This window comes from Podarcis pityusensis (genome assembly GCF_964106645.2).
Source record: "Podarcis pityusensis genome assembly, chromosome: 7".
In the NCBI taxonomy this organism is placed as follows: domain Eukaryota; kingdom Metazoa; phylum Chordata; class Lepidosauria; order Squamata; family Lacertidae; genus Podarcis; species Podarcis pityusensis.
Window position 1 is genome coordinate 3,478,872 of NC_138031.1, and position 20,959 is coordinate 3,499,830.

General features: G+C 49.4%; 1 protein-coding gene across 3 annotated transcripts in view; it reads left to right on the forward strand.

Annotated features, from left to right (window-relative positions):
- Nucleotides 1–20,959, forward strand: part of ARHGAP39 (Rho GTPase activating protein 39) — a 205,491-nt gene that overhangs the window by 137,305 nt on the left and 47,227 nt on the right. For all 3 annotated transcript variants that reach the window (XM_081012535.1, XM_081012534.1, XM_081012536.1), the window contains exon 4: nucleotides 13,034–14,420. In XM_081012535.1, the coding sequence (XP_080868661.1) occupies nucleotides 13,034–14,420 (1,387 nt within the window). The remainder of the gene's footprint in view (nucleotides 1–13,033; nucleotides 14,421–20,959) is intronic.

Genomic DNA, 20,959 nt, shown 5'->3' on the forward strand with positions numbered 1-20,959 from the left:
AATCTCCCCGCAAACCCACGCAACAAACCGCAAAACTGGGTCAGTTTGCTTTTCATGTCGGCATTCATTTAGACAACATTGCTTCATGCATACTAAAGAAAAGACTCTTACAGTACTTTATATCCTGCAAGCAGCAATTTGTACGTCTCCAGCCAAAGTCCACAAGGCCGCTCAGTGTCATCCCAAAAGATGATGATGATGATGATGATGATGATAACAACAACAACAACAACAACATAATAAATTTATTTATTTATTTATACATACATACATACATACATACCCCAACCATCTGGCTTGGTTTCCCCAGCCACTCTAGGCGGCTTCCAACAGAATATTAAAATACCTATCAAACATTAAAAGCTTCCCTAAATAGGGCTGCCTTCAGATGTCTTCTAAAAATAGGATAGTTGCTTATTTCCCGCTCTGCAGTTTGCTTGGGGTGAGGGTCGCTGCAGTTGCCCTACCAGTTGCAGGACGGCACAGATGGGGAATTTGTGGCCCAGCAGAAGTTAGAATAGAATAGAATAGAATTTATTATTTATGCCCCGCCCATCTGGCTGGGTTTCCCCAGCCACTCTTGGCAGCTTCCAACAAAGTATTAAAATACAGTGGTCTGTTAAACATTAAAAGCTTCGCTAAACAGGACTGCCTTTAGATGGCTTCTAAAAGTCTGGTAGTTGTTTTTCTCTTTGACATCTGACGGGAGGGATTTCCACAGGGTGGGTGCCACTACCGAGAAGGCCCTCTGCCTGGTTCCCTGTAACTTGGCTTCTTGCAGCGAGGGAACCGCCAGAAGGCCCTCGGAGTTGGACCTCAGTGTCCGGGCAGAACGATGGGGGTGGAGACGCTCCATCATCATCATCATCATCATGTTTATATGCTGCCCATCTGAAGGGATTTCCCTAGCCACTCTGGGCAGCTCTCAACAAAATATTAAAAACCGCAAAACATCAAACATTAAAGTCTAGGCATTAATTTAATTTGGTTTCTTTTTTTAAAAAGTATTTTTATTGAATTTCCAACACATTATTATTATTATTATTATTATTATTATTATTATTATCCCACCCTTTCCCCAAACTGGAACTCAAGGCTGCTCGCAAAAATTAAATACAAACAAAAATGCACATAGCTAAAAACACGCAGAAGATCATTGCTAAAATGTAAATGAACTCAAAATTAAAATATATATTGAAAAATCAGTTCTATTACAATACAGATAATAAAAACAGCAAAGTGTTGCTTGAAAGCCCTTTCCTTAAAAAACAGCCTGTTCTCAAAGGCCTGTTGGAACAAGGAGGTCTCCACCTGCCAGCAGAAGAATAGCAAGGAGGGAGCCAGTCTGGCTTCTCTAGGGAGCAGCCACCAAGAAGGCCCTCTCCTGCCTCCCCACCAAGCATGCCTGTGAGGGTGCGGGGGACAGCGAAGGGCCTCCCCAGAAGATCTCAGAGCCCGCTAGAGGTTCATATGGGAGAATATGGTCTTTAAGATTGTTGTTGTTTAGTCGTTTAGTCGTGACCGGCTCTTTGTGACCCCCTGGACCAGAGCACGCCAGGCCCTCCTGTCTTCCACTGCCTCCCGCAGTTTGGTCAAACTCATGCTGGTAGCTTCAAGAACACTGTCCAACCATCTCATCCTCTGTCGTCCCCTTCTCCTTGGACCCTCCATCTTTCCCAACATCAGGGTCTTTTCCAGGGAGTCTTCTCTTCTCACGAGGTGGCCAAAGTCTTGGAGCCTCAGCTTCACGATCTGTCCTTCCAGTGAGCACTCAGGGCTGATTTCCTTCAGAATGGAGAGGTTGGATCTTCTTGCAGTCCGTGGGACTCTCAAGAGTCTCCTCCAGCACCAGAATTCAAAAGCATCCATTCTTCAGCGATCAGCCTTCTTTATGGTCCAGCTCTCACTTCCATACATCACTACTGGGAAAACCACAGGCATTTCTCTCATAGTGAATACAGCTGCAAGGAGTTGCAGAGAAGTTCTAAGGCAAATAGCACACACAATTTTATCAATTTCACTCCCATACGTCTCTTCGGAAGTTGCATGTGTTTGTGGTGGTCTTTGGGTTTGATCATCCCTACGCAAGTGAAAGATGAGGGGTTGCCAAGCTGTGTGGTCTTGAGCAGGGGTCAGCAAACTTTTTCAGCAGGGGGCCGGTCTACTGTCCCTCAGACCTTGTGGGGGGCCAGATTATATTTTTTTTTGGGGGGGGGGGAATGAACGAATTCCTATGCCCCACAAATAACACAGAGATGCATTTTAAATAAAAGGACACATTCTACTCATGTAAAAACACGCTGATTCCCAGACCGCCCGCGGGCCAGATTGAGAAGGCGATTGGGCGTTTCTTTGTTCTGGCTCCAGCCAACCTAGCAGTTCAAAAGCACACCAGTGCAAGTAGATAAATAGGTACCACCGTGGTGGGAAGGTAAACGGCGTTTCCATGCGCTCTGGTTTCCTTCACGGTGTCCCATTGCGCCAGAAGCGGGTTAGTTATGCTGGCCACATGTCCCGGAAAACCTGTCTGTGGACAAATGCCTGCTCCCTCGGCCTGAAAGTGAGATGTGCGCCGCAACCCCATAGTTACCTTTGACTGGACTTAACCGTCCAGGGGTCCTTTACTTTTATCTTTTACATTAGTCTCTTGGGGGCTTCTCTTCTTTCCAATCCAAGGAGTCCATTTCAGGCCTGACGCTTGTGTTCCTCGCCTCCTAGTTGGTGATGATGTTCAGCATGTGCCAGGGGATGGGAGAAGGCCCTGATTCCCCCCCTTTTTGCTTGTCCTCCTTTTAAGTATTCTTCCCATCGTCAACAATTTTTATGACTGCCCTCCTGCACAACAGGGAGCAATTAAAGTCTGCCTGCAGCCCTGCTTTCTGTTGTTGTCTCTGATCTGGGACCGTTGCAGCTGAACCTGGTTCACGTTCCTTAATATTCTGATCCAGTGCTTTCCCCGTGGCTGGCTCACGTCGGGAGCGGATCTGCCAGCTTAGTGTGGCTGAGCTGCCTATCTCCCTTCCTCCTTGCAGCCGAGAGAGAGAAAGAGGAGAGAAAGAGGCTGCGCAGAATATCAACACTGGTTGCTCATCCAAGGTTGAGAATGGCAGGTTTGCTGAGAGCCCATTGCAACCTGTATCTGCCCTATACAGTGGTACCTTGGGTTACATACGCTTCAGGTTACATATGCTTCAGGTTACAGACTCGGCTAACCCAGAAATAGTACCTCGGGTTAAGAACTTTGCTTCAGGATGAGAACAGAAATCGTGCTCCGACGGCGCGGCAGCAGCAGGAGGCCCCATTAGCTAAAGTGGTGCTTCAGGTTAAGAACAGTTTCAGGTTGAGAACGGACCTCCGGAACGAATTAAGTACTTAACCCAAGGTACCACTGTACCTTGGGTTACAGACGCTTCAGTTTGCGTGTTTTCGGGTTGCGCACTGTGCCGAACCCGGAAATAATGGAACGGGTTAATTTGAGGTTTGGGCACTCACGCATGTGCAGAAGCACTAAATCATGCTTTGCGCATAAGCGCCGAATCGCAACCCGCACGTGCGCAGACGCAACGCTGTGGGTCGCAAACGTGCCTCCCGCACGGATCACGTTCTCAACCCAAGCATCCACTGTACTGGAGTTGGCTTGCTGGTCAGTTAGGCAGCCATGATGACCATCCATTACAGGTTTGGGGGATATTTTTCAAGATCTAGGTGGAAATTTGCCTCCCTCTCCTGCATTGCCAGTGAAAGTTGCCTAGAGGCCACATTTGCATGGTGAAGATCTGTGTCTTAGACAATGTAATTCAGTAGGCTAGCGTCCTTCTACATGCAAAAGAGATGCTCTGTGGCTGAGCTGTGACCCTTAGGGTGGTACATAGCACACGGCTTAAATAGTCTCACAGTTCCTGGCTCCCTTCCCCACCCCAGTTCCCTTCTAGGAAAGGAACAAGGAGCAATGGAACCCAGGCCAGGCGTTCATGTGCCTTTGTAGATTCTAAAGAGGCTTACAGGTGCCTGTCTGGGGCACAAAATTCCAGCGTTCTCCATAACTTTCAAGCAGTCAGTAACTCTTCAATTTTTTTGCACACTTGATTTTTATGACTTAGCTAGCATTTCTGAGATTTGTTCTATCAGCAAATAGGCGATTGCGTCGCAGACTGCTCTCCTTTGTTTTGCTGACTTTGGACTATTCCTGTTTGCATTGCAATCATGAGGATGGTGATGATGATGAAGAAGATGATCATGTTGTGATTTACTCCCAATTCTGTCAGAAACGGAAGTGGGTTGCTTGTCCATCATAGGTCTGGAATGGAAATAGCGAAAGCGAAAAATGAGTACAGTGGTGCCCCGCAAGACGAATGCCTCGCAAGACGGAAAACCCGCTAGATGAAAGGGTTTTCCGTTTTGGAGGTGCTTCGCAAAACAAATTTCCTATGTGCTTGCTTCGCAAGATGAAAATGTCTTGCGAGTTCCTGCGGGGTTTTTTTCCTCTCCCCCCCCCTTTTTCCCAAGCCGCTAAACCGCTTATCAGCTGATCGGCTAAGCCGCTTAACCGCTTATCAGCTGATCGCTAAGCCGCTTATCAGCTGATCGTTAAGCCGCTTAACAGCTGGTCGCTAAGCTGCTTATCAGCTGATCCGCTAAGCCCGCTAAGCCGCTAATACTGTAGCACTAATCCGCTATACCGCTAATGGGCTTGCTTCGCAAGACGAAAAAACCCGCAAGACGAAGAGACTCGCGGAACGGATTCTTTTCGTCTTGCGAGGCACCACTGTAGTATTCACCTTTGAGGGTTTTTTTTGTAGCCTGCAACAGTTACATAAATGATTGTGTTATTTACTGCATTGCTTTGACATTTCCATTCTGTTGAAGCACACTGAAATTAATTCTATAATTACGTAAGTTTCAGCCATAGCAGAAAAGTGAGATGAATAACATAGGAGGTTTTTAGTGGAAGCTGAACTGTGGTGGAACATAAGCAGCACTGATTGCAATGAACTCAGGACAGGACAGAAACTGCTTCCTCTGCACAGCCTTAACTCCCAGGTTCTGTGAACTTTCTGCTGGCTGACAGGAGAAAGGGGCGTTAAACCAACAGCTTTACTGACCAGAGGCCTAAACAGCGAGGTTTTTCACCTAGCGTTTGAAGGCCAGCAGTGCGGGTTCCAGGTTCAATGGAAAGGGAGTTCAGGGCCAAGGCAACCACCATAGAAAAATCCTTCCTGCATGTCCCACCAAATGAAGTGTTCCCAGCAGAGGAACTCTAAGAAGTGCCTTCCCAGGCAACCTAAATTTGTGGGCAGCCTCATCCGGGGGGGGGGGGAGGCGCTCCATCAAGTACCATATTTTTTGCTCTATAAGGTGCACCAGACCACAAGACGCACCTAGTTTTTGGAGGAGGAAAACAAGAAAAAAATATTCTGAATCTCAGAAGCCAGAACAGCAAGAGGGATAGCTGCGCAGTGAAAGCAGCAATCCCTCTTGCTGTTCTGGCTTCTGGGATAGCTGCGCAGCCTGCATTCACTCCATAAGACGCACACACATTTCCCCTTACTTTTTAGGAGGGAGAAAGTGAGTCTTATAGAGCAAAAAATATGGTATTTAGGTCCCAAGTCAATCAGGGCTTTGTACCCTTTTAGTTTCCTTGCCAACAACCCTGAGCGAAGAAGCCGAGAGATTGTCTCGATCTGTCACTAAGGCGTCCCCATCCACCCATTCTATTCCCTGGAGCATGTGAACTAATAATAATAATAATAATAATAATAATAATAATAATAATTTATTTGTTTATACCCCAGCCACTCTAGGCAGCTTCCAACAAAATATTAAAATACCATAATGCATCAAACATTAAAAGCTTCCCTAAACAGGGCTGCCTTCAGATGTCTTCTAAAAGTCTGGTAGTTGTTGCTCTCTTTTACATCTGGTGGGAGGACGTTCCACAGGGCAGGCGCCACCACCGAGAAGGCCCTCTGCCTGGTTCCCTGTAACTTGGCTTCTTGCAGTGAGGGAACCGCCAGAAGGCCCTCGGAGCTGGACCTCAGTGTCTGGGCTGAACGATGGGGTAAAGACACTCCTTCAGGTATACTGGACTGAGGCTGTTTAGGGCTTTCAAGGTCAGCACCAACACTTTGAATTGTGCTCGGAAACGCACTGGGAGCCAATGTAGGTATTATGTGGTCCCAGCAGCCGCTCCCAGTCACCAGTCTAGCTGCCACATTCTGGATTAGTTGGAGTTTCCGGATCACCTTCAACGGTAGCCCCACATAGAGCGCATTGCAGTAGTCCAAGCGGGAGATAACCAGAGCATGCACCACTCTGGCGAGACAGTCCGCGGGCAGGGAGGGTCTCATCCTGCGTTAAAAACAACAATGGTGCAGTGCTTTTCCGGTCATCCTTTTCATGTCTTTGAAAATGGGAGATGTGAGCAGTACTGGCTCTGCTCCTTTTTGGCCCTATCACATTTCCTCTCGGAGGTCAATTTTGTTTGCGCTGGATTGCCTGCGCACGTGCTGGGGGGGGGGGGCGGGAGCTGAAGCATTTGGCCTCCCTTTCGGCAGCATTCAGAGGTTGCTGCTTCGCTCCTTCGATGTGACCTTCCTTCTGCTGCGAGCAGGGCCCTATCGCACAGCCAGATCCATGCAGATATCGTGCAACAGCCATGGGGAGGGTCTTTCCTGGCAATTGCTGCGTGGAACAGAAGAGCCGGCTGGCATGGCCGGTCCAGGGCTGCTGGGGATCACTCTGCCCCCTCCTCTGGTTTTGCAGCCTGCACAGCAAATCTCAGAGCAAAATCCACAGGGCCAGCAGAGCGTTGCTGGGGGCAGACGAGCCGCCACATGCCTGCTTTCCGAAGGCTGACGGATGCCTTCCTCGCCTGACCTTGATGCTCGTCCTTTTAGAAATCCCCTGAGCAATCTTGTGCGCCTTTCTGTGGGTCTTCGCCATCCATTTTCATTCAGCTTTTCCTAATCTGTTGACGTTCAGCTGGGACACATCGTGACCTAAAGTGGATTGAATCTCTGGCGCCATTGTTCGTTGCCCCTTCGCTACACGCCACCTCAATCTCCCAAGCGTTGTGAGACTTGTTTTATTTTTAATATTTTTTGTTTTGCTTTTAGACTTCTATACTGCCCTTCATCGTAAGATTTCAGGGCGATTCACAAGATAAAAATATAAGGTAAAAGCACAAATAAATAATTCAAACCAAAACATCAAAACAATGACAACAATCCCCCCTCCCACAAACACCATGGAAAGGCTGCAGATTTTTAATCAGCTAGCTGATTTCAGGTGCTTACCTAGAAAGCCACCAATGTAGGGGGACCATCACATATATCGTTCAAGGGGGAGCTCCATGTCACCACCCTGGGGAAAACCCTGTCCATGTCAATGCTGTCAGAGGTACCTCAAGAAGGGCTGTCCCCTGCAGATTGCGGAGCTGGAGAAGGCAGGAATAGGAGTAGGCAGCCCCTTAAGTATTTGGGTCCTAAAACACCTTGAATTGGGCCTGGCAGCAAACAGGCAGTCAGTGCAACTCCCAAAGGAAAGGTGCACCTCCACTCTCAACTTCAGTTTATTAGCTCCCATCCAACCTGTTGCTGCCCTAAGTGAACAAGATCTGCAGTTGCCTGTTGCGTATTTAATTTTATAGTGTGGCCCAGCATTGCGGGGCTCAGGGGACAGAGAGCCAAGTACGGGTGGCCAAAATTAAAAGGAGGCCCTGGACCCCTTTGGAAGGAAGGGAGGGAACAGAAAATGAATGAATGCTTGAATGCCTTGTTGCTGTTTGGAATAAAATCTTCCCGCTCCACCTGAAAAAATGTCCCAAAGAAAAGGTTTGTTTTGCTGAAGGAAGCACCCCGATTATCACACCTAATGCATTTTGTGCATAATCGCTCTTAAGCAGAGGCAATGAAGAAATGGCCTCAACGTTGCAATTTAACCATTAAATCACCGCATTTATACCTTTAATATGGCATTCACTGCTGTGAGAAGAGGGCCCGCGGGAGCTGCGATTCAAAGATTCGATTAGCGTTGGCAGTTGCCAAGTGTAACCAAAACGGCACACTTAGGATTTTGCTTAACCTTTGACAGCGGCAAGCACTCGGAGGCCGCTGTGGTTAGGCGTTTCCTTAGTCGCCCGACCACTCTTTTTTACGTGAACACATATGCCTTTTAACAAGGCATTCTGTGTGTTGCATCAACACTCACACGTTTTGTGGAGACAATGGTTCTGTTTTATCTTTGGAGTAAATCCTGTGTTTTGGAAGGGGAGGCCTATAGCTCAGGGGCACAGGCAACCAGACCGTGCCCTCCACTGTCTCTGACCGCAGCAGGTTCTGCACCCCATCTCTTGCACTACTGCAATGCGCTCTACGTGGGGCTACCTTTGAAGGTGACCTGGAAATTGCAGTTAATCCAGAATGCGGCAGCTAGACTGGTGACTGGGGGCGGCCGCTGGGACCGCATAGCACCGGTCCTGAGAGATCTGCATTGGCTCCCAGTACGTTTCCGAGCACAATTCAAAGTGTTGGTGCTGACCTTGAAAGCCCTAAACGGCCTCGGTCCAGTATCCCTGAAGGAGCGTCTCCACCTCCATTGTTCAGCCCGGACACTGAGGTCCAGCTCCGACGGCCTCTGGCGGTTCCTTCATTGTGAAAAGTGAGGTTACAGGGAACCAGACAGAGGACCTTCTCGGTAGTGGCGCCCACCCTGTGGAACGCCCTCCCATCAGATGCCAAGGAAATAAGCAGCTATCTTATCTTTAAAAGACATCTGAAGGCAGCCCTGCTTAAGGAAGTTTTTAATGTTTAATGCTGTATTGTTTTTAACACTCGGTTGGGAGCCGCCCAGAGTGGCTGGGGAAACCATATAAAAATAAATAAATAAATAAATAAATATTATTATTATTATTATTATTATTGCTGCTGCTGCTTGCCACCCACCATCTGCTGTCTGAGGCAATCACCTCACTCTGCCCAACAGCAGGGACAGGCATGGAAGTGCAGGAGGGCTTGTGGTTCCAGGCCAGAGCTTCTCCTTTGTGTGCAGGAGACACCCCCCCCCCCACAGTTCAATCCCTGGCACGTTTCCACCAAAAACAGCGCATGGCGTGAGCCACCTGTGAGCTCTAGAAAGCCCCGGAGTTCTCTTGCCATGCTCAGAGGCTCCTTCGCAGACACGCAGGGTCTTGCCTGCAGGCAGGTCGATGGAAAGTAGCGTCTAGTCCTAAGATGGAGAGTCCGAAAGCCACTCTTCCCAGAATTTTGGCAGGGCCATCCAAGCGAGTTAATGCCATGGCGCAAAGATCACGAGATTATAATTATTTCTGCGCATGAAATATTAATTGGGAGCGGGATGGAAAACCTCTGGTTCCACGGCAAACTCCAATTAAGAGTCAGAGTTCCTCGCTTGAGGAGATGCCACTGGAATAGCAATGGTGAGGAGCTGATAGGAACCAGGAGCCAGAGTGTCAAGGGCGACTTTCCCCCTTTCTTCCTTTTAATATTATTTTCATTCCTGCTGAATGTGAATTTTGCTGAACCTAAAAGTGCATGGACGGGGAATATGGGTCTGCTTTCCTAAAGGTCAGGAGTCTTTCCGTATGCAGCTGTGGCGAGTGCCTTGCCAAATGCAAGGTGGTTCTTTTAAAATGAGATTCAGAGGTAATACAAAACACAAGTGGGCGAGAAGATTAAAGATGCTATTTTAAACAGCAAACAATATATACATACCAAGCACGCATTTCAATCTGCCACTTAGAAGCCCTCCCTCAATAAGTGGAGAAGTGACTCCCCCAGGTAGCTTCAGTTTGCAGGGCCCCACGGCCAGATCAGTCTGTGCATGAGCTTCTCAGAAGTTTTGCCCACAGCCATCCAATTTATAGATAGCTAGATACATGCAGATTATTCATTAGTCACTCCCTGTCAGTGCCTCCCTTTCTTAAAACAATGTCCAACATCCAAGAAGATACCCATCACTATCTCTTCCTCCTAACTGATTAGGACATTATAGGCTGCTCTCATGCCATCAAAGAACTTCAGAGACAAGGAGAGGAAGGAAGGAAGGAAGAGGACAACCATGTCAGGTCACTGACTCCTTGATATACAGTTTTTCTTCCACATAGATTGCCCATACAGCGGGTGGCGTGGCGTGTCCTTCTTCTCCTTCCAGCAAAAGACTTTCCTGGCTAGGCTGGGGTGAGCGACGGAAGAGCAACCATGTTTGCGTCTGGCGAATGGTCCTTCCAGCAAATTCTGCATGCCTTGTACCACGTCCATCGGTCGTCTTAAGTTTCCGGGTACACATTTGCAGGTTTGGGGCTGGAGAGGACAGGACTTTGCCATTGTAACTCCATGGGGACAGCATTGACTCCTGGGCCTCGGAGCCTTCAGGTATAGAAGAGGACAGATCAGTGTTTCGTTGGCCGCTGCACACAGCAGGTCTTGGGCTCAGTCTGTGACATCTCCAGTCAAAAGGATCTCAGGCCTGGAAAATGTAGGGCAGGAGTAGCCATGGGGTTCAGACATGGCGCAGAACCCCATGAGCAAAAGGAACATGCATTGGCATCTGGGTTGGCTATCAAATGCATTCTCATGTCTGCTGGAGATCTGTGTCCTGTTGCACTAACTCCAGGTAATTATATTAGGAATGGTAAAGGTAAAGGGTAAAGGGACCCCTGACCATTAGGTCCAGACGCAGACGACTCTGGGGTTGCGGTGCTCACTTTATTGGCCGAGGGAGCCGACGTAGAGCTTCCGGGTCATGTGGCCAGCATGACTAAGCCGCTTCTGGCGAACCAGAGCAGCGCACGGAAACGCCGTTTACCTTCCCGCCGGAGCGGTACCTATTTATCTACTTGCACTTTGACGTGCTTTTGAACTGCTAGGTTGGCAGGAGCAGGGACCGAGCAACGGGAGCTCACCCCGTCGTGAGGATTCGAACCACCGACCTTCTGATTGGCAAGTCCTAGGCTCTGTGGTTTAGACCACAGCGGCACCCACGTCCCGTTAGGAAGAAGAGTTTGGAGAGTTTGGATTTGATATCCCGCCTTTCCCTCCCTTTAAGGAGTCTCAAAGCGGCTAACATTCTCCTTTCCCTTCCTCCCCCACAACAAACACTCTGTGAGGTGAGTGGGGCTGAGAGACTTCAAAGAAGTGTGACTGACCCAAGGTCACCCAGCAGCTGCATGTGGAGGAGCGGAGACGCGAACCCGGTTTCCCAGATTACGAGACTACCGCTCTTAACCACTACACCACACTGGCTGTTGGTGGTGCTTTATTACTAGCCTTCGAATGGCCCCGTCTGGTGGAGATAAGCCCCTGGTGCTTTTCTGCCTTCAGTCTGGGTGAGTGGAAGTTCCTGCACCTGTTACCTGCATATTTGGCTGGAGGTAGACCAGAGATCTGCTGGTATATCTCTACTCAGAGATTAGCAGGGATCTCCCAAGATCCCATAAGCCTGACGTTTGCCCTGTCCTGCCATTGACTAACCTCACACTTACATCTCCATAGCCATAGATCCCATCCACACATCAGTTGATTCCAGTTCCTTGATGCTTACTGTTTCTTCAATTTCCCTTTTCCCCTTTGAGGTGAGCACTCAACTAATGTGGAGCATTGGTAGCAGTTTTGATTCAGGATGAATCATGGAGCCACTTGACCACTTGATCTACAAGTGTTGCTTCCCCTGTAGATCTTGCAGATGCTTCAACATCTCCCCAGATTGCTGTGTGCCAAGTTCTGAAAAGACCCTCAAAATAAGGATGCTCTGATCTGCACATACTGTAATATTGTGTGCCCCAAACAAAGCCCACTGTGTCCCTCTTGGTTTTGTGTATGTTCACCAGTGCTGTAAAATAGTAAGAATATTTTCAGAACTTCTTGTCGCTGCTTGACTAACCATTCTTCAGGAACTAACTTGGCTTTAAGATTCTGAAAAGTTCTGGTTTAGGAAGGTCTTACTTCTTGCCATATCTGAAAAACTCACTCGTTCTTTATGAGCTTCCAGGGGTAAAGCCAAACCTCCAGACTACGCAGCTACGTGGCATTGTTTCACAACTTATGTCAAAAGGCAAACTTTATGGCTGACGTGTTCTTGCAAAGTATGGTGATATCTTGACTTGGTTGTAATCCGGAACTTATTACCGTCCACCCTGCTGTGCTTCTGTGGAACCAAAATCTTATTATTCGTAACATTGCTTTTCTCTCTCTGCCACAATCATTTCTCCAATCCACATCTCTTAAGTTGTGGACCATATGACGTGAAACCGGCAAGCCACTGTTTGTTTCTGTACCTCTCAGGCGTTTGCATTGTTATACCGTGTTTTTCGCTCCATAAGACGCACCTAGATTTTAGAGGAGGAAAACAAGAAAAAAAAATATATTCTGAACGAAATAGTGGATGTATGATTTTTGTGGTTCATGCTGTGGCCACAGACATGTGATTTGACAGTGAGTTTAGGGTAGCCCAATGCAAAAATCCTGAGAATCCATGTGGATCCGTGCTTTGTAACCACGTTTTTGTGCCATTGCGGCCCCACGAAACAGTGGATGCATGTTTTTTGTGTGCAGGCTGTAGCCATGGATATGCTATGTGAGCTGATGGTGAATTTGGGGTGACCCAATGCAAAAAATCCTGAGGATCCATGGGCTTTTACCTCCCCCCTCTCAGGCAGCCTCTTTTATTGCTAGCGTCCCTTATCTCCCTCCCCAATTGTTTGCTGATTAACGGCTTTGCTTCAACACCCACTTCCCTCTTTCAAAAAAAAAAAAATGCATGATCTGCTTTTCACCCCTGGGCAATTCGGCTCCAGGGAACACGCATCCACTCCATAAGATGCACAGACATTTCCCCTTACTTTTTAGGAAGAAAAATGTGTGTCTTATGTAGCGAAAAATACGGTAGGTAATGAAATACGTTTTATTTATTTATATATATATATATATATATATATATATATATATATATATATAAAGGTGCTTTCATTGTTCCTGCTTCTGACGGCTGCCTTGTGTTCTGCCTCTCCTTGTCCCAGGGCATCATCTCTCCGGTGGAACACGGGGACCAAGGAGCGGATGCTCATCAAGGTGACGGACCGTGAGCCCAGCTTCCTCATGCACCAGGGCAACGGCTACACCCCCGACAACCAGCAGGGCACGCGGTCGCGCCGGCCCTCGGGCGGCCAGCCGTCCCCCAACCTCCAGACTTTTGCCCCCGACTCGGACAACTCTGTCTTCTTCCCGGAGAGGAAGCAGTCACCCTTTCTGAAGCGGGCCGAGCACGTCGGCAGCTGCTCCCCGCTACTGGGGCGCGGCGACTCCTTCTGCTCCCCGCTCCAGGCCCAGCACCGCAAGCACTCCAGCGAGTCGCAGCCGTCGTCTCCGCGCTATGCCTACGAGCCGCCCTTGTACGAGGAGCCGCCCATGGAGTACCAGGCTCCTATCTACGATGAGCCGCCCGTGGACATGCAATTTGAGGCCAGCGGGAGCTACAAGGCCGGCTCTCCGCAGAAGTCCCCGATCCGCAAGCCGCACCCTTTCCTGCAGTCACCCAAGCAGGGCTCCAACTCCCCCTACCAGCAGCTGGTCCTGACCAAGCAGAAGGGGCCCGACCGCTTCATGAGCCTGGAGTACAGTCCCGCCGGCAAGGAGTACGTCCGGCAGCTGGTCTACGTCGAGCAGTCGGGCTCCAGCCCCAAGATGAAGACCGGCTTGCGGCACAAATACTCACCGAACCCCATCGGCGGCTCCTACTCTCTCCAGCACAGCCCTTGCCTGGTGAGGGACCAGCGGCTGGAGGTCAAGTCCGGCGACTACAGCAGCATGGAAGGGGCGGACTTCCGGCACAGCCCGCCCGTCTCGCAGGGGGACGATTCCATGTCGTGGTCCAGCCAGCACAACACCATGTCCTCCACCGGCTACTCGCCCGGCACGCGCAAGAGGAAAAGCCGGAAGCCATCGCTCTCGTACGACCCCAACGCCTCCTCCACCGACGGCTCGGGCGAGCGGGAGGAAGGGCTGTCGGAGGAGAGGGCGCCCTTGGGCTGCAGCCGGCCCCAGATGAACCGCATGGAGAGCCGCTCAGTGGAGGCCGAGTCGACCCGGGGCTTCCCCGAGCCCTTCCTGGCCCAGGCCCGGCTGGCGTGGGAGGCCCAGCAAGCCCACTACCACATGCGGCAGAGGAGCAGCTGGGACTCGCAGAAGGACGGCTCGGGCTACGAGAGCGATGGAGCGGTGCCCCTCCCCATGCCAGGGCCCGTGGTGCGGGCCTTCAGCGAGGACGAGGCGCTGGCCCAGCAGGAGAACAAGCACTGGAAGCGAAACACCTTCGAGAAGCTCGGCTTCCCCCAGATCCTGCTGGAGAAGAGCGTGTCGGTGCAGACCAACCTGGCGTCGCCCGAGCCGTACCTGCATCCGTCCCAGGTAAGGTGCTGGCACTTCAGGTGTCCCTTTCAGGAAGGGTCCATCGTGGGAGCAAATCATCCCTCTGATGACGAGGGAGAGTAGGAAAGATTTAGGAAGTACCTCTTTGGGGATCAGATTAGGGCTGTGGAACACAGGAAGCGGTCTTTTACAGAGTCATACCATTAGTTTAGTATAGTCTGCACTGACCGGCAGTGGCTGCCTCCAAGGTTTTGGGTAGGGGACGTTCCCGGCCCTTGTTCTCTAACCCTGATTTTGAAACTACTATATTTGGCATCCTTGAACTAACGCTATAGAAGAGTTGTTGTCTCCAGTCTGAGTTGTATTGGTATTGCTCGGTGTCCTTTGGGGGACGGGACATAGCTCAGTGATAGGGCCTCTGCTTTGCCTGCAGAGGGTCCTGGGTTCAATTCCTGGTGTCTCCAGGGATGCCTGAAACCCTGGAGAGCCACTGCGAATCGGTCTCGGCAATGCTGAGTTAGATGCATTGCAGGGGGTTGGACTAGATGTCCCTTGGCGTCCCTTCCATCTCTACAGTTCTGTGGTTCTTTTGTATCACCAGTCATCTGATTCTGCATCAGGCAGCTTCCTATGCTCAGCCCCTTTGGCTTCTGCTGCTTCTGAGCATCTTTCGTCATCTTTGACCCTCACCTGCCTACAGTTTCTGCTTAACCCATTTCCTGTGCTGGCCTATGTCAGTTTATCCGTGATACCCATAAACCAAACTGTTTCTCCAGGCAATCGCATTCAGCAGCAGCCAGAGCAATGAGAGCTGAGGGCCTGATCCACCAGGCTGTTCTTACGTCCTTAGGTTCTTCGCTAAAAAACTGGAGACCTGCTTTCATTGATGCCTCTGGTTTACATTTTACGGCTAGATAACCCTTGGGGTCCCGTCCAAACTCTACAATTCTAGAATTCTGAGATGTTTGCTGTATTAAACCACCAAACCAACCCCTCTCCTTGAAGCCGCTTGGTCTTCCAGCAATCAAGAGATGATGCTGAGCTAAAGGCAAGGCTGGTGGAGCCAGCTGGTCTGTCCAGTCACCCCAGATACTTTAAGACAGGTTGCAAATCTTGTGGCCTCCCCAGATGTTGTTCAACAGCTGCCCCCATCATTGCTGACCATGGGCAATCCCCCCTAACTGGGGGATGATGGGAGTTGGGGGTCCAGCAACAGGTTAGGTGCTACACAGTCTGGCTTCACGGAGATCTCTTAGGTTTGTTATAAAGCAAGTAAAAAGTCTACCAATTGATGGATTGACTTGGAGGTCCACAGGGCCACAGGGAGGTTAGGCTGGCCTCAACCAGAGCCAGGGCGTTTTTGGCTGTGGCCCCGATCTGGTGGAACGCTCTGTCACAAGAGACTAGGGCCCTGCGGGACTTGACATCTTTCCGCAGGGCCTGCAAGACAGAGCTGTCCCACCAGGCCTTTGGCCAAGGCACAGTCTGACCTCCTCCTTCGGTAATCCTCATAGAACTCCAGCCCAATGGTTGCCATTAATTTGATTCTGGTTTAAAATGAATTGATTTTAGAATGCCGTGTTACTTTTATTGTTGTTAGCCGCTCTGAGCCCGGCTTCGGCTGGGGAGGGCGGGATATAAATAAATAAATAATAATAATAATTATTATTATTATTATTATTAGTATTAGTATTAGTATTATTATGCCCCATAGCAGATTCTCCAGTGAGCTTGGAGATGCACCAAGTCCATCTGCCCAAACCCCAGCCAGTGTTTATCTGACGTTGCGCTCGTATAAGGCTTTCTTAGCTGACACACAGTATAATAACAATTCAAATTGGGGAACGACGGGCCTCTCAATGTTTTTTCCTCTGTGAAGAACGCCCTTTTGAACGCACGCCTCTCTCTTTCCTCCCCCCCCCCCCGATTTTCTTTTATTTCATTCTATAATAAGAGAGAGCAGCTATGGCAACAGATAAAAATTAAAAGATGAGAAGCAAGACTGTGAGATAGGGCTGCAGGATGATTAACCAAGCCAAGTGCGGTGCTTAAGCGAAGCTTGCCAGGGTATCGAAATCTTAGGTTTTGAACCGCGTCCTGGGGTTTTTCCACTTCTGATCTTGGAAGCGCTGAGCAGCTGACATTTACACACACACACACACACGAAAAAATAGCTGGAAAGTATTTTGATTCTGGGAAATGAAAGGCTTTGTGTGAATAACATAGTGGGGAGAGGATTTCAAAGAAACTCGGATGAGTCATACTTTGAGCAGGCTGGTGCTCTGCGTTGCATCAAGGGGCCTGTTCTGATCTCCCTCTCTCCCTTTCTCTCTCTCCCTCTAATTCATAAAGGCACCCTGGAAGGGGCTTCCGAAACAAATTTCAATCTCTGTTTGTTCATTTGAATCTGCTCTTTCTAAAGGGGGGGGGGGCGTTCTCCCCTTCCTCTCTATGCCAAGCAATCCAAACCCTTGGGGGAAACGATTCTCTGCTCAGCAGCCTGGTGTTGCTGGGAGATGGAGATTCAGAAGAGGAAATCCGAGTTGCAGAAATAGAGGGCTTGAAGACCCCCCTCCCCTCAACCTGCCCCCCCCCCCGGCCTGTTTAACATGGGCTGTCAAATATCATCCCAAGCAGGGAAGGTTCCTTCCTTGGCTGAGACTTCAAGGGATAAAGGGGCAGGGTTCAAAGCTCAGTGTTTTGCATGCAGAGATGTCCCCGGTTCTGTTCTTGCCACCTTCAGTTGAAGGGACCTGGGAGGAAGCCATTCGACAGATTCACTTTGGCTCAGGTCTTGGAAGAGCTGCTGCCGGTCCGAGCAGGCAGCATTGGGATAGGCGGACCAATTCTCTGATCTGGGGTAAGGAAGCTTCCCTTGTTCCTAGGGCTACTAAAGGAAGAGAGCTCCGTAATAATAATAATAATAATAATAATAATAATAATAATAAAATTTAATTTATATCCCACCCTCCCCAGCCGAAGCCGGGCTCAGAGCGGCTAACAGCAATAAAAGTAACACAGCATTCCAAAATCAGTATTCTAAAATCAATTCAAAATCAAATGGCAACCACTGGGCCAGAGTTCTACAAGGATCGCCAAAGGAGGGGGTCAGACTGTGCCTTAGCCAAAGGCCTGGTGGAACAGTTATTTCTTGCAGGCCCTGTCAAGTCCCTCAGGGCCCTAGTCTCTTGTAACAGAGCGTTCCACCAGATCGGGGCCACAACCGAAAAAGCCCTGGCTCTGGTTGAGGCCAGCCTAACCTCCCTGTGGCCCGGGACCTCGAAGATGTTTTTATTTGAAGACTGTAAGGTCCTCCGTGGGACGTACCAGGAGAGGCGGCCCTGTAGCTATGAGGATCTAGGCCGTATCAGCATTCAGCAGCCACCAACAGAATAAAAGAATCATAGAGTCAGAAGGAGGTCCCACGTGTCATCTAGCCCACCCCCCTGCCGCTTAACAGCCAGACCCACTGACCCCACTGCCGTAAGGGCATGAGATCAACCCCATCGACCTGCGTGCCAAGTCGCTGATCCAAGTCGGTGCATGGATGGTACCCATTCTTGGCTGATTGGGGGCAGAGAGAAGGGAAGACAATTGTGATTCCTGCATTGCATTGTGGGGGGGTTGGTCTAGATGAGCCTTGGGTGTCCCTTCCAACTCTTAAGATTCTGTGAGAGCCATGACAGATACGGTGAGCCAGAGTTGAGCAGCTGATGACCCCTCCATCTTGCTTTTTTCCTTGCCCAGCTTCCAAGGAACACATGCCGTTTCCAATTTCCTTGTGGGAGCCATAAGAGCCCCTGCCCATTTTGGGACCCAAGGTGGCCTGGGGGACCTTCACCTCAACGCCCCTCTGCTTCCTCCCCGGCCCACGGCTCTTGGGAAGCTCTCCAAAGCCCTTCCACCCCCAGCGCATGTGTTTCTTCCTGTCTAGATTACTGCAGTGCGCTCTGCGTGGGGCTTCCTTTGCGCTTCATCCGAGAGCTGCAGCGCAAGGGCTGACAGGAGTGAGGCCTTGGGCATAGAACAGAGATCTGCCATGGTTGCCAACTACCGATGGGGCCAAGTCCAAGGTGTTACTATTAGCATTCAAAGCCCTTAAAAACTTGAGACCAGTTTACCCGCAAGATTGACAGAACTTGCACCCATTCCACGTTTGTAAGAATTCGATATTTTACTGCGGCAGCACCTGTCCTTTGGAACTCCCTGCCGATTGATACCAGGCAAGCACCTTCCCCTGTACAGCAGTACCTTGGATCTCAAACACCTTGGCTCCCAAACGATCAAAACCTGGAAGCGAGTGTTCCGGTTTTTGAACGTTTTTTGGAAGCTGAATGTCCGGTCGGGCTTCCACGGCTTCCAATTGGCTGTAGGAGCTTCATGCAGCCAATCAGAAGCCGCCCTTTAGTTTCCAAATGTTTCGGAAGTCGAATGGACTTCCGGAACGGATTCCATTCGATTTCCAAGGTACGACTGTACTCTTTTCAGTGCCTGCTAAAAACAGCCTCACGTGGACAGGCTTACTTAGAAAACTGACGTGACTTTTTTTCCTGATTCTTGGTCTATTGCTATTTTAACTTTCCATATGTCTTAAATCTATTTTTCTTAGCTATGATTTCATTGCACTATCTTCTCCTTTTTTTTGTAAATCGCTTTGAGGTTTCTTGACAGTCGAGCAGAGTATAAATTTGATCAAGTTAAGGGGTGTTGTTTTTTCCCTCTGTTCTCTTGTCCCCCTCTTCCTTCTCCTCACTCTCCCTGGAGTTTGGGCTTCTCAGCTCACCACCCACCGGTCTGCTTTTTTGCACAGCTATTTATGGCGCTCCAGGCCGATCCCAGTGCACGTTTAGATGTGTGTGATTTATTATAAGCCGGTCCCTGTTCTCTTTGCTCCCTCGCTTGGAGTCCAAGGCTGTTCTCAGCTTTAGGGATGGGTATGTCTGCGTGTCTTTTCTCCCAAGCCCTCCCGATGTTTGGAAACGATTTGCTACGCCCCAGATTCTTTGGGGCCTAAGTGGGAGCTTAGATGGCGACTTTAAAAGCCTTCAAATCTGGGTAATTAAAAATACCCCTGGCAAGGATTTGATTGCAATGATAATATAACAATATGCACATGTGTTTTAGTGGCGCAGCCAGTGACCCAGCGAGAGATTCATGTCTCCTACAGAGGATCTCACCTTTAGATCCCTGTGATCTAGGGAAAGGGAGAGTTTATTTAGGCCCTTGGTACTACAAGCTGCTGCACCAGCCTTTGTCAACCTGGTGTCCTCCCAGATGTTTTGGATGGTGACGCACGGTGGCCTGAAACATCTGGAGGTTTTGCCAGGTTGGCAGAAGCGAAGTCTGGCCTAAACGAATTAACAGAGGAGCTGAGCCGCTGCAAAGCACCACAGTTTGCTCTGCCACCTGTGAGCCGTTGCAAAGAATATCTCCATGACAGCTACCATTGTTCGGAAAGCATCATTGGAGAAATGAGCATCTTGTTTGCTGAGGTTATATTTTCTTTTCAGAATTGCAGTGGGGGGGGGGGGATGTTTAACTCTCTCCACCCTGGCTGAGAAATGAATGTTAGTGGAGCAGAATATAAGGGAAGTCCTATAAGAAGGTATTTAGGCTTTCCTCAGGGGTGTCGTACACATGTAGCGGCAGGCAGAAAGGTCCAGCCTCAGTTTCCCTGGGATCATAGGCAGGCATCTGTCCCCAACCTGTTACTCATCCAGGGATCTTCTAGGTGCAAATAAGAGATCCGTCCCCCAAGTTCTGACTCTTTCCCCCCAAGTGCTATCAATTAACCAGCTCTAACTATGGGTCTGGACCACGAAATAAGGTTAATAAAGTAGAGGGGGAGATGATTCCAATGTCGGCCAAATTTGTGGGAAAGTGAAGTCATTGGTGGGACAGTTGTGCAAAAGAGGCCTTAGATCAGCCTTTCTCAACCTTTGGGTCCCCAGATGTTGAACTACAGCTCATATCACCCCTAGCTAGCAAGGCCAGAGCTCAGGGATGATGGGAGTTGTAGTCCAACAACATCTGGGGAGCCACAGGTTGAGAACCGCTTCCCTAGATGCTGTTTGTAACTGGCCAAGAGGGGTGGGAAGTTGGGAGGGTTTCAGCCCCGGGGCAGGTAGTAGTAGTAGTAGTAATAATAGTAATAATAATAATAATAATAATAATTTATTAATTGTACCCCACCCATCTGACTGGGTTTCCCCAGCCACTCCGGGCGGCTCCCAACAGAATATCAAAAACACGATAAAACATCAAACATTAAAAACTTCCCTAAACAGGGCTGCCTTCAGATGTCTTCTCAAAAGTCTGGTAGTTGTTTTTCTCTTTGACATCTGGTGGGAGGGCGTTCCACAGGGCGGGCGCCACCACCGAGAAGGCCCTCTGCCTGGTTCCCTGTAGCTTTGCTTCTCGCAGTGAGAGAACCGCCAGAAGGCTCTCGGCCCTGGACCTCGGTGTCCGGGCTGAACGATGGGTGCTGGTCACTTATTTATTTACTTTATTTTATAAAATTTATATGCCACTCGGTGGTAAACAGCAGCAACAACCTCAAAGCGGTTTGTGGAAAAGAT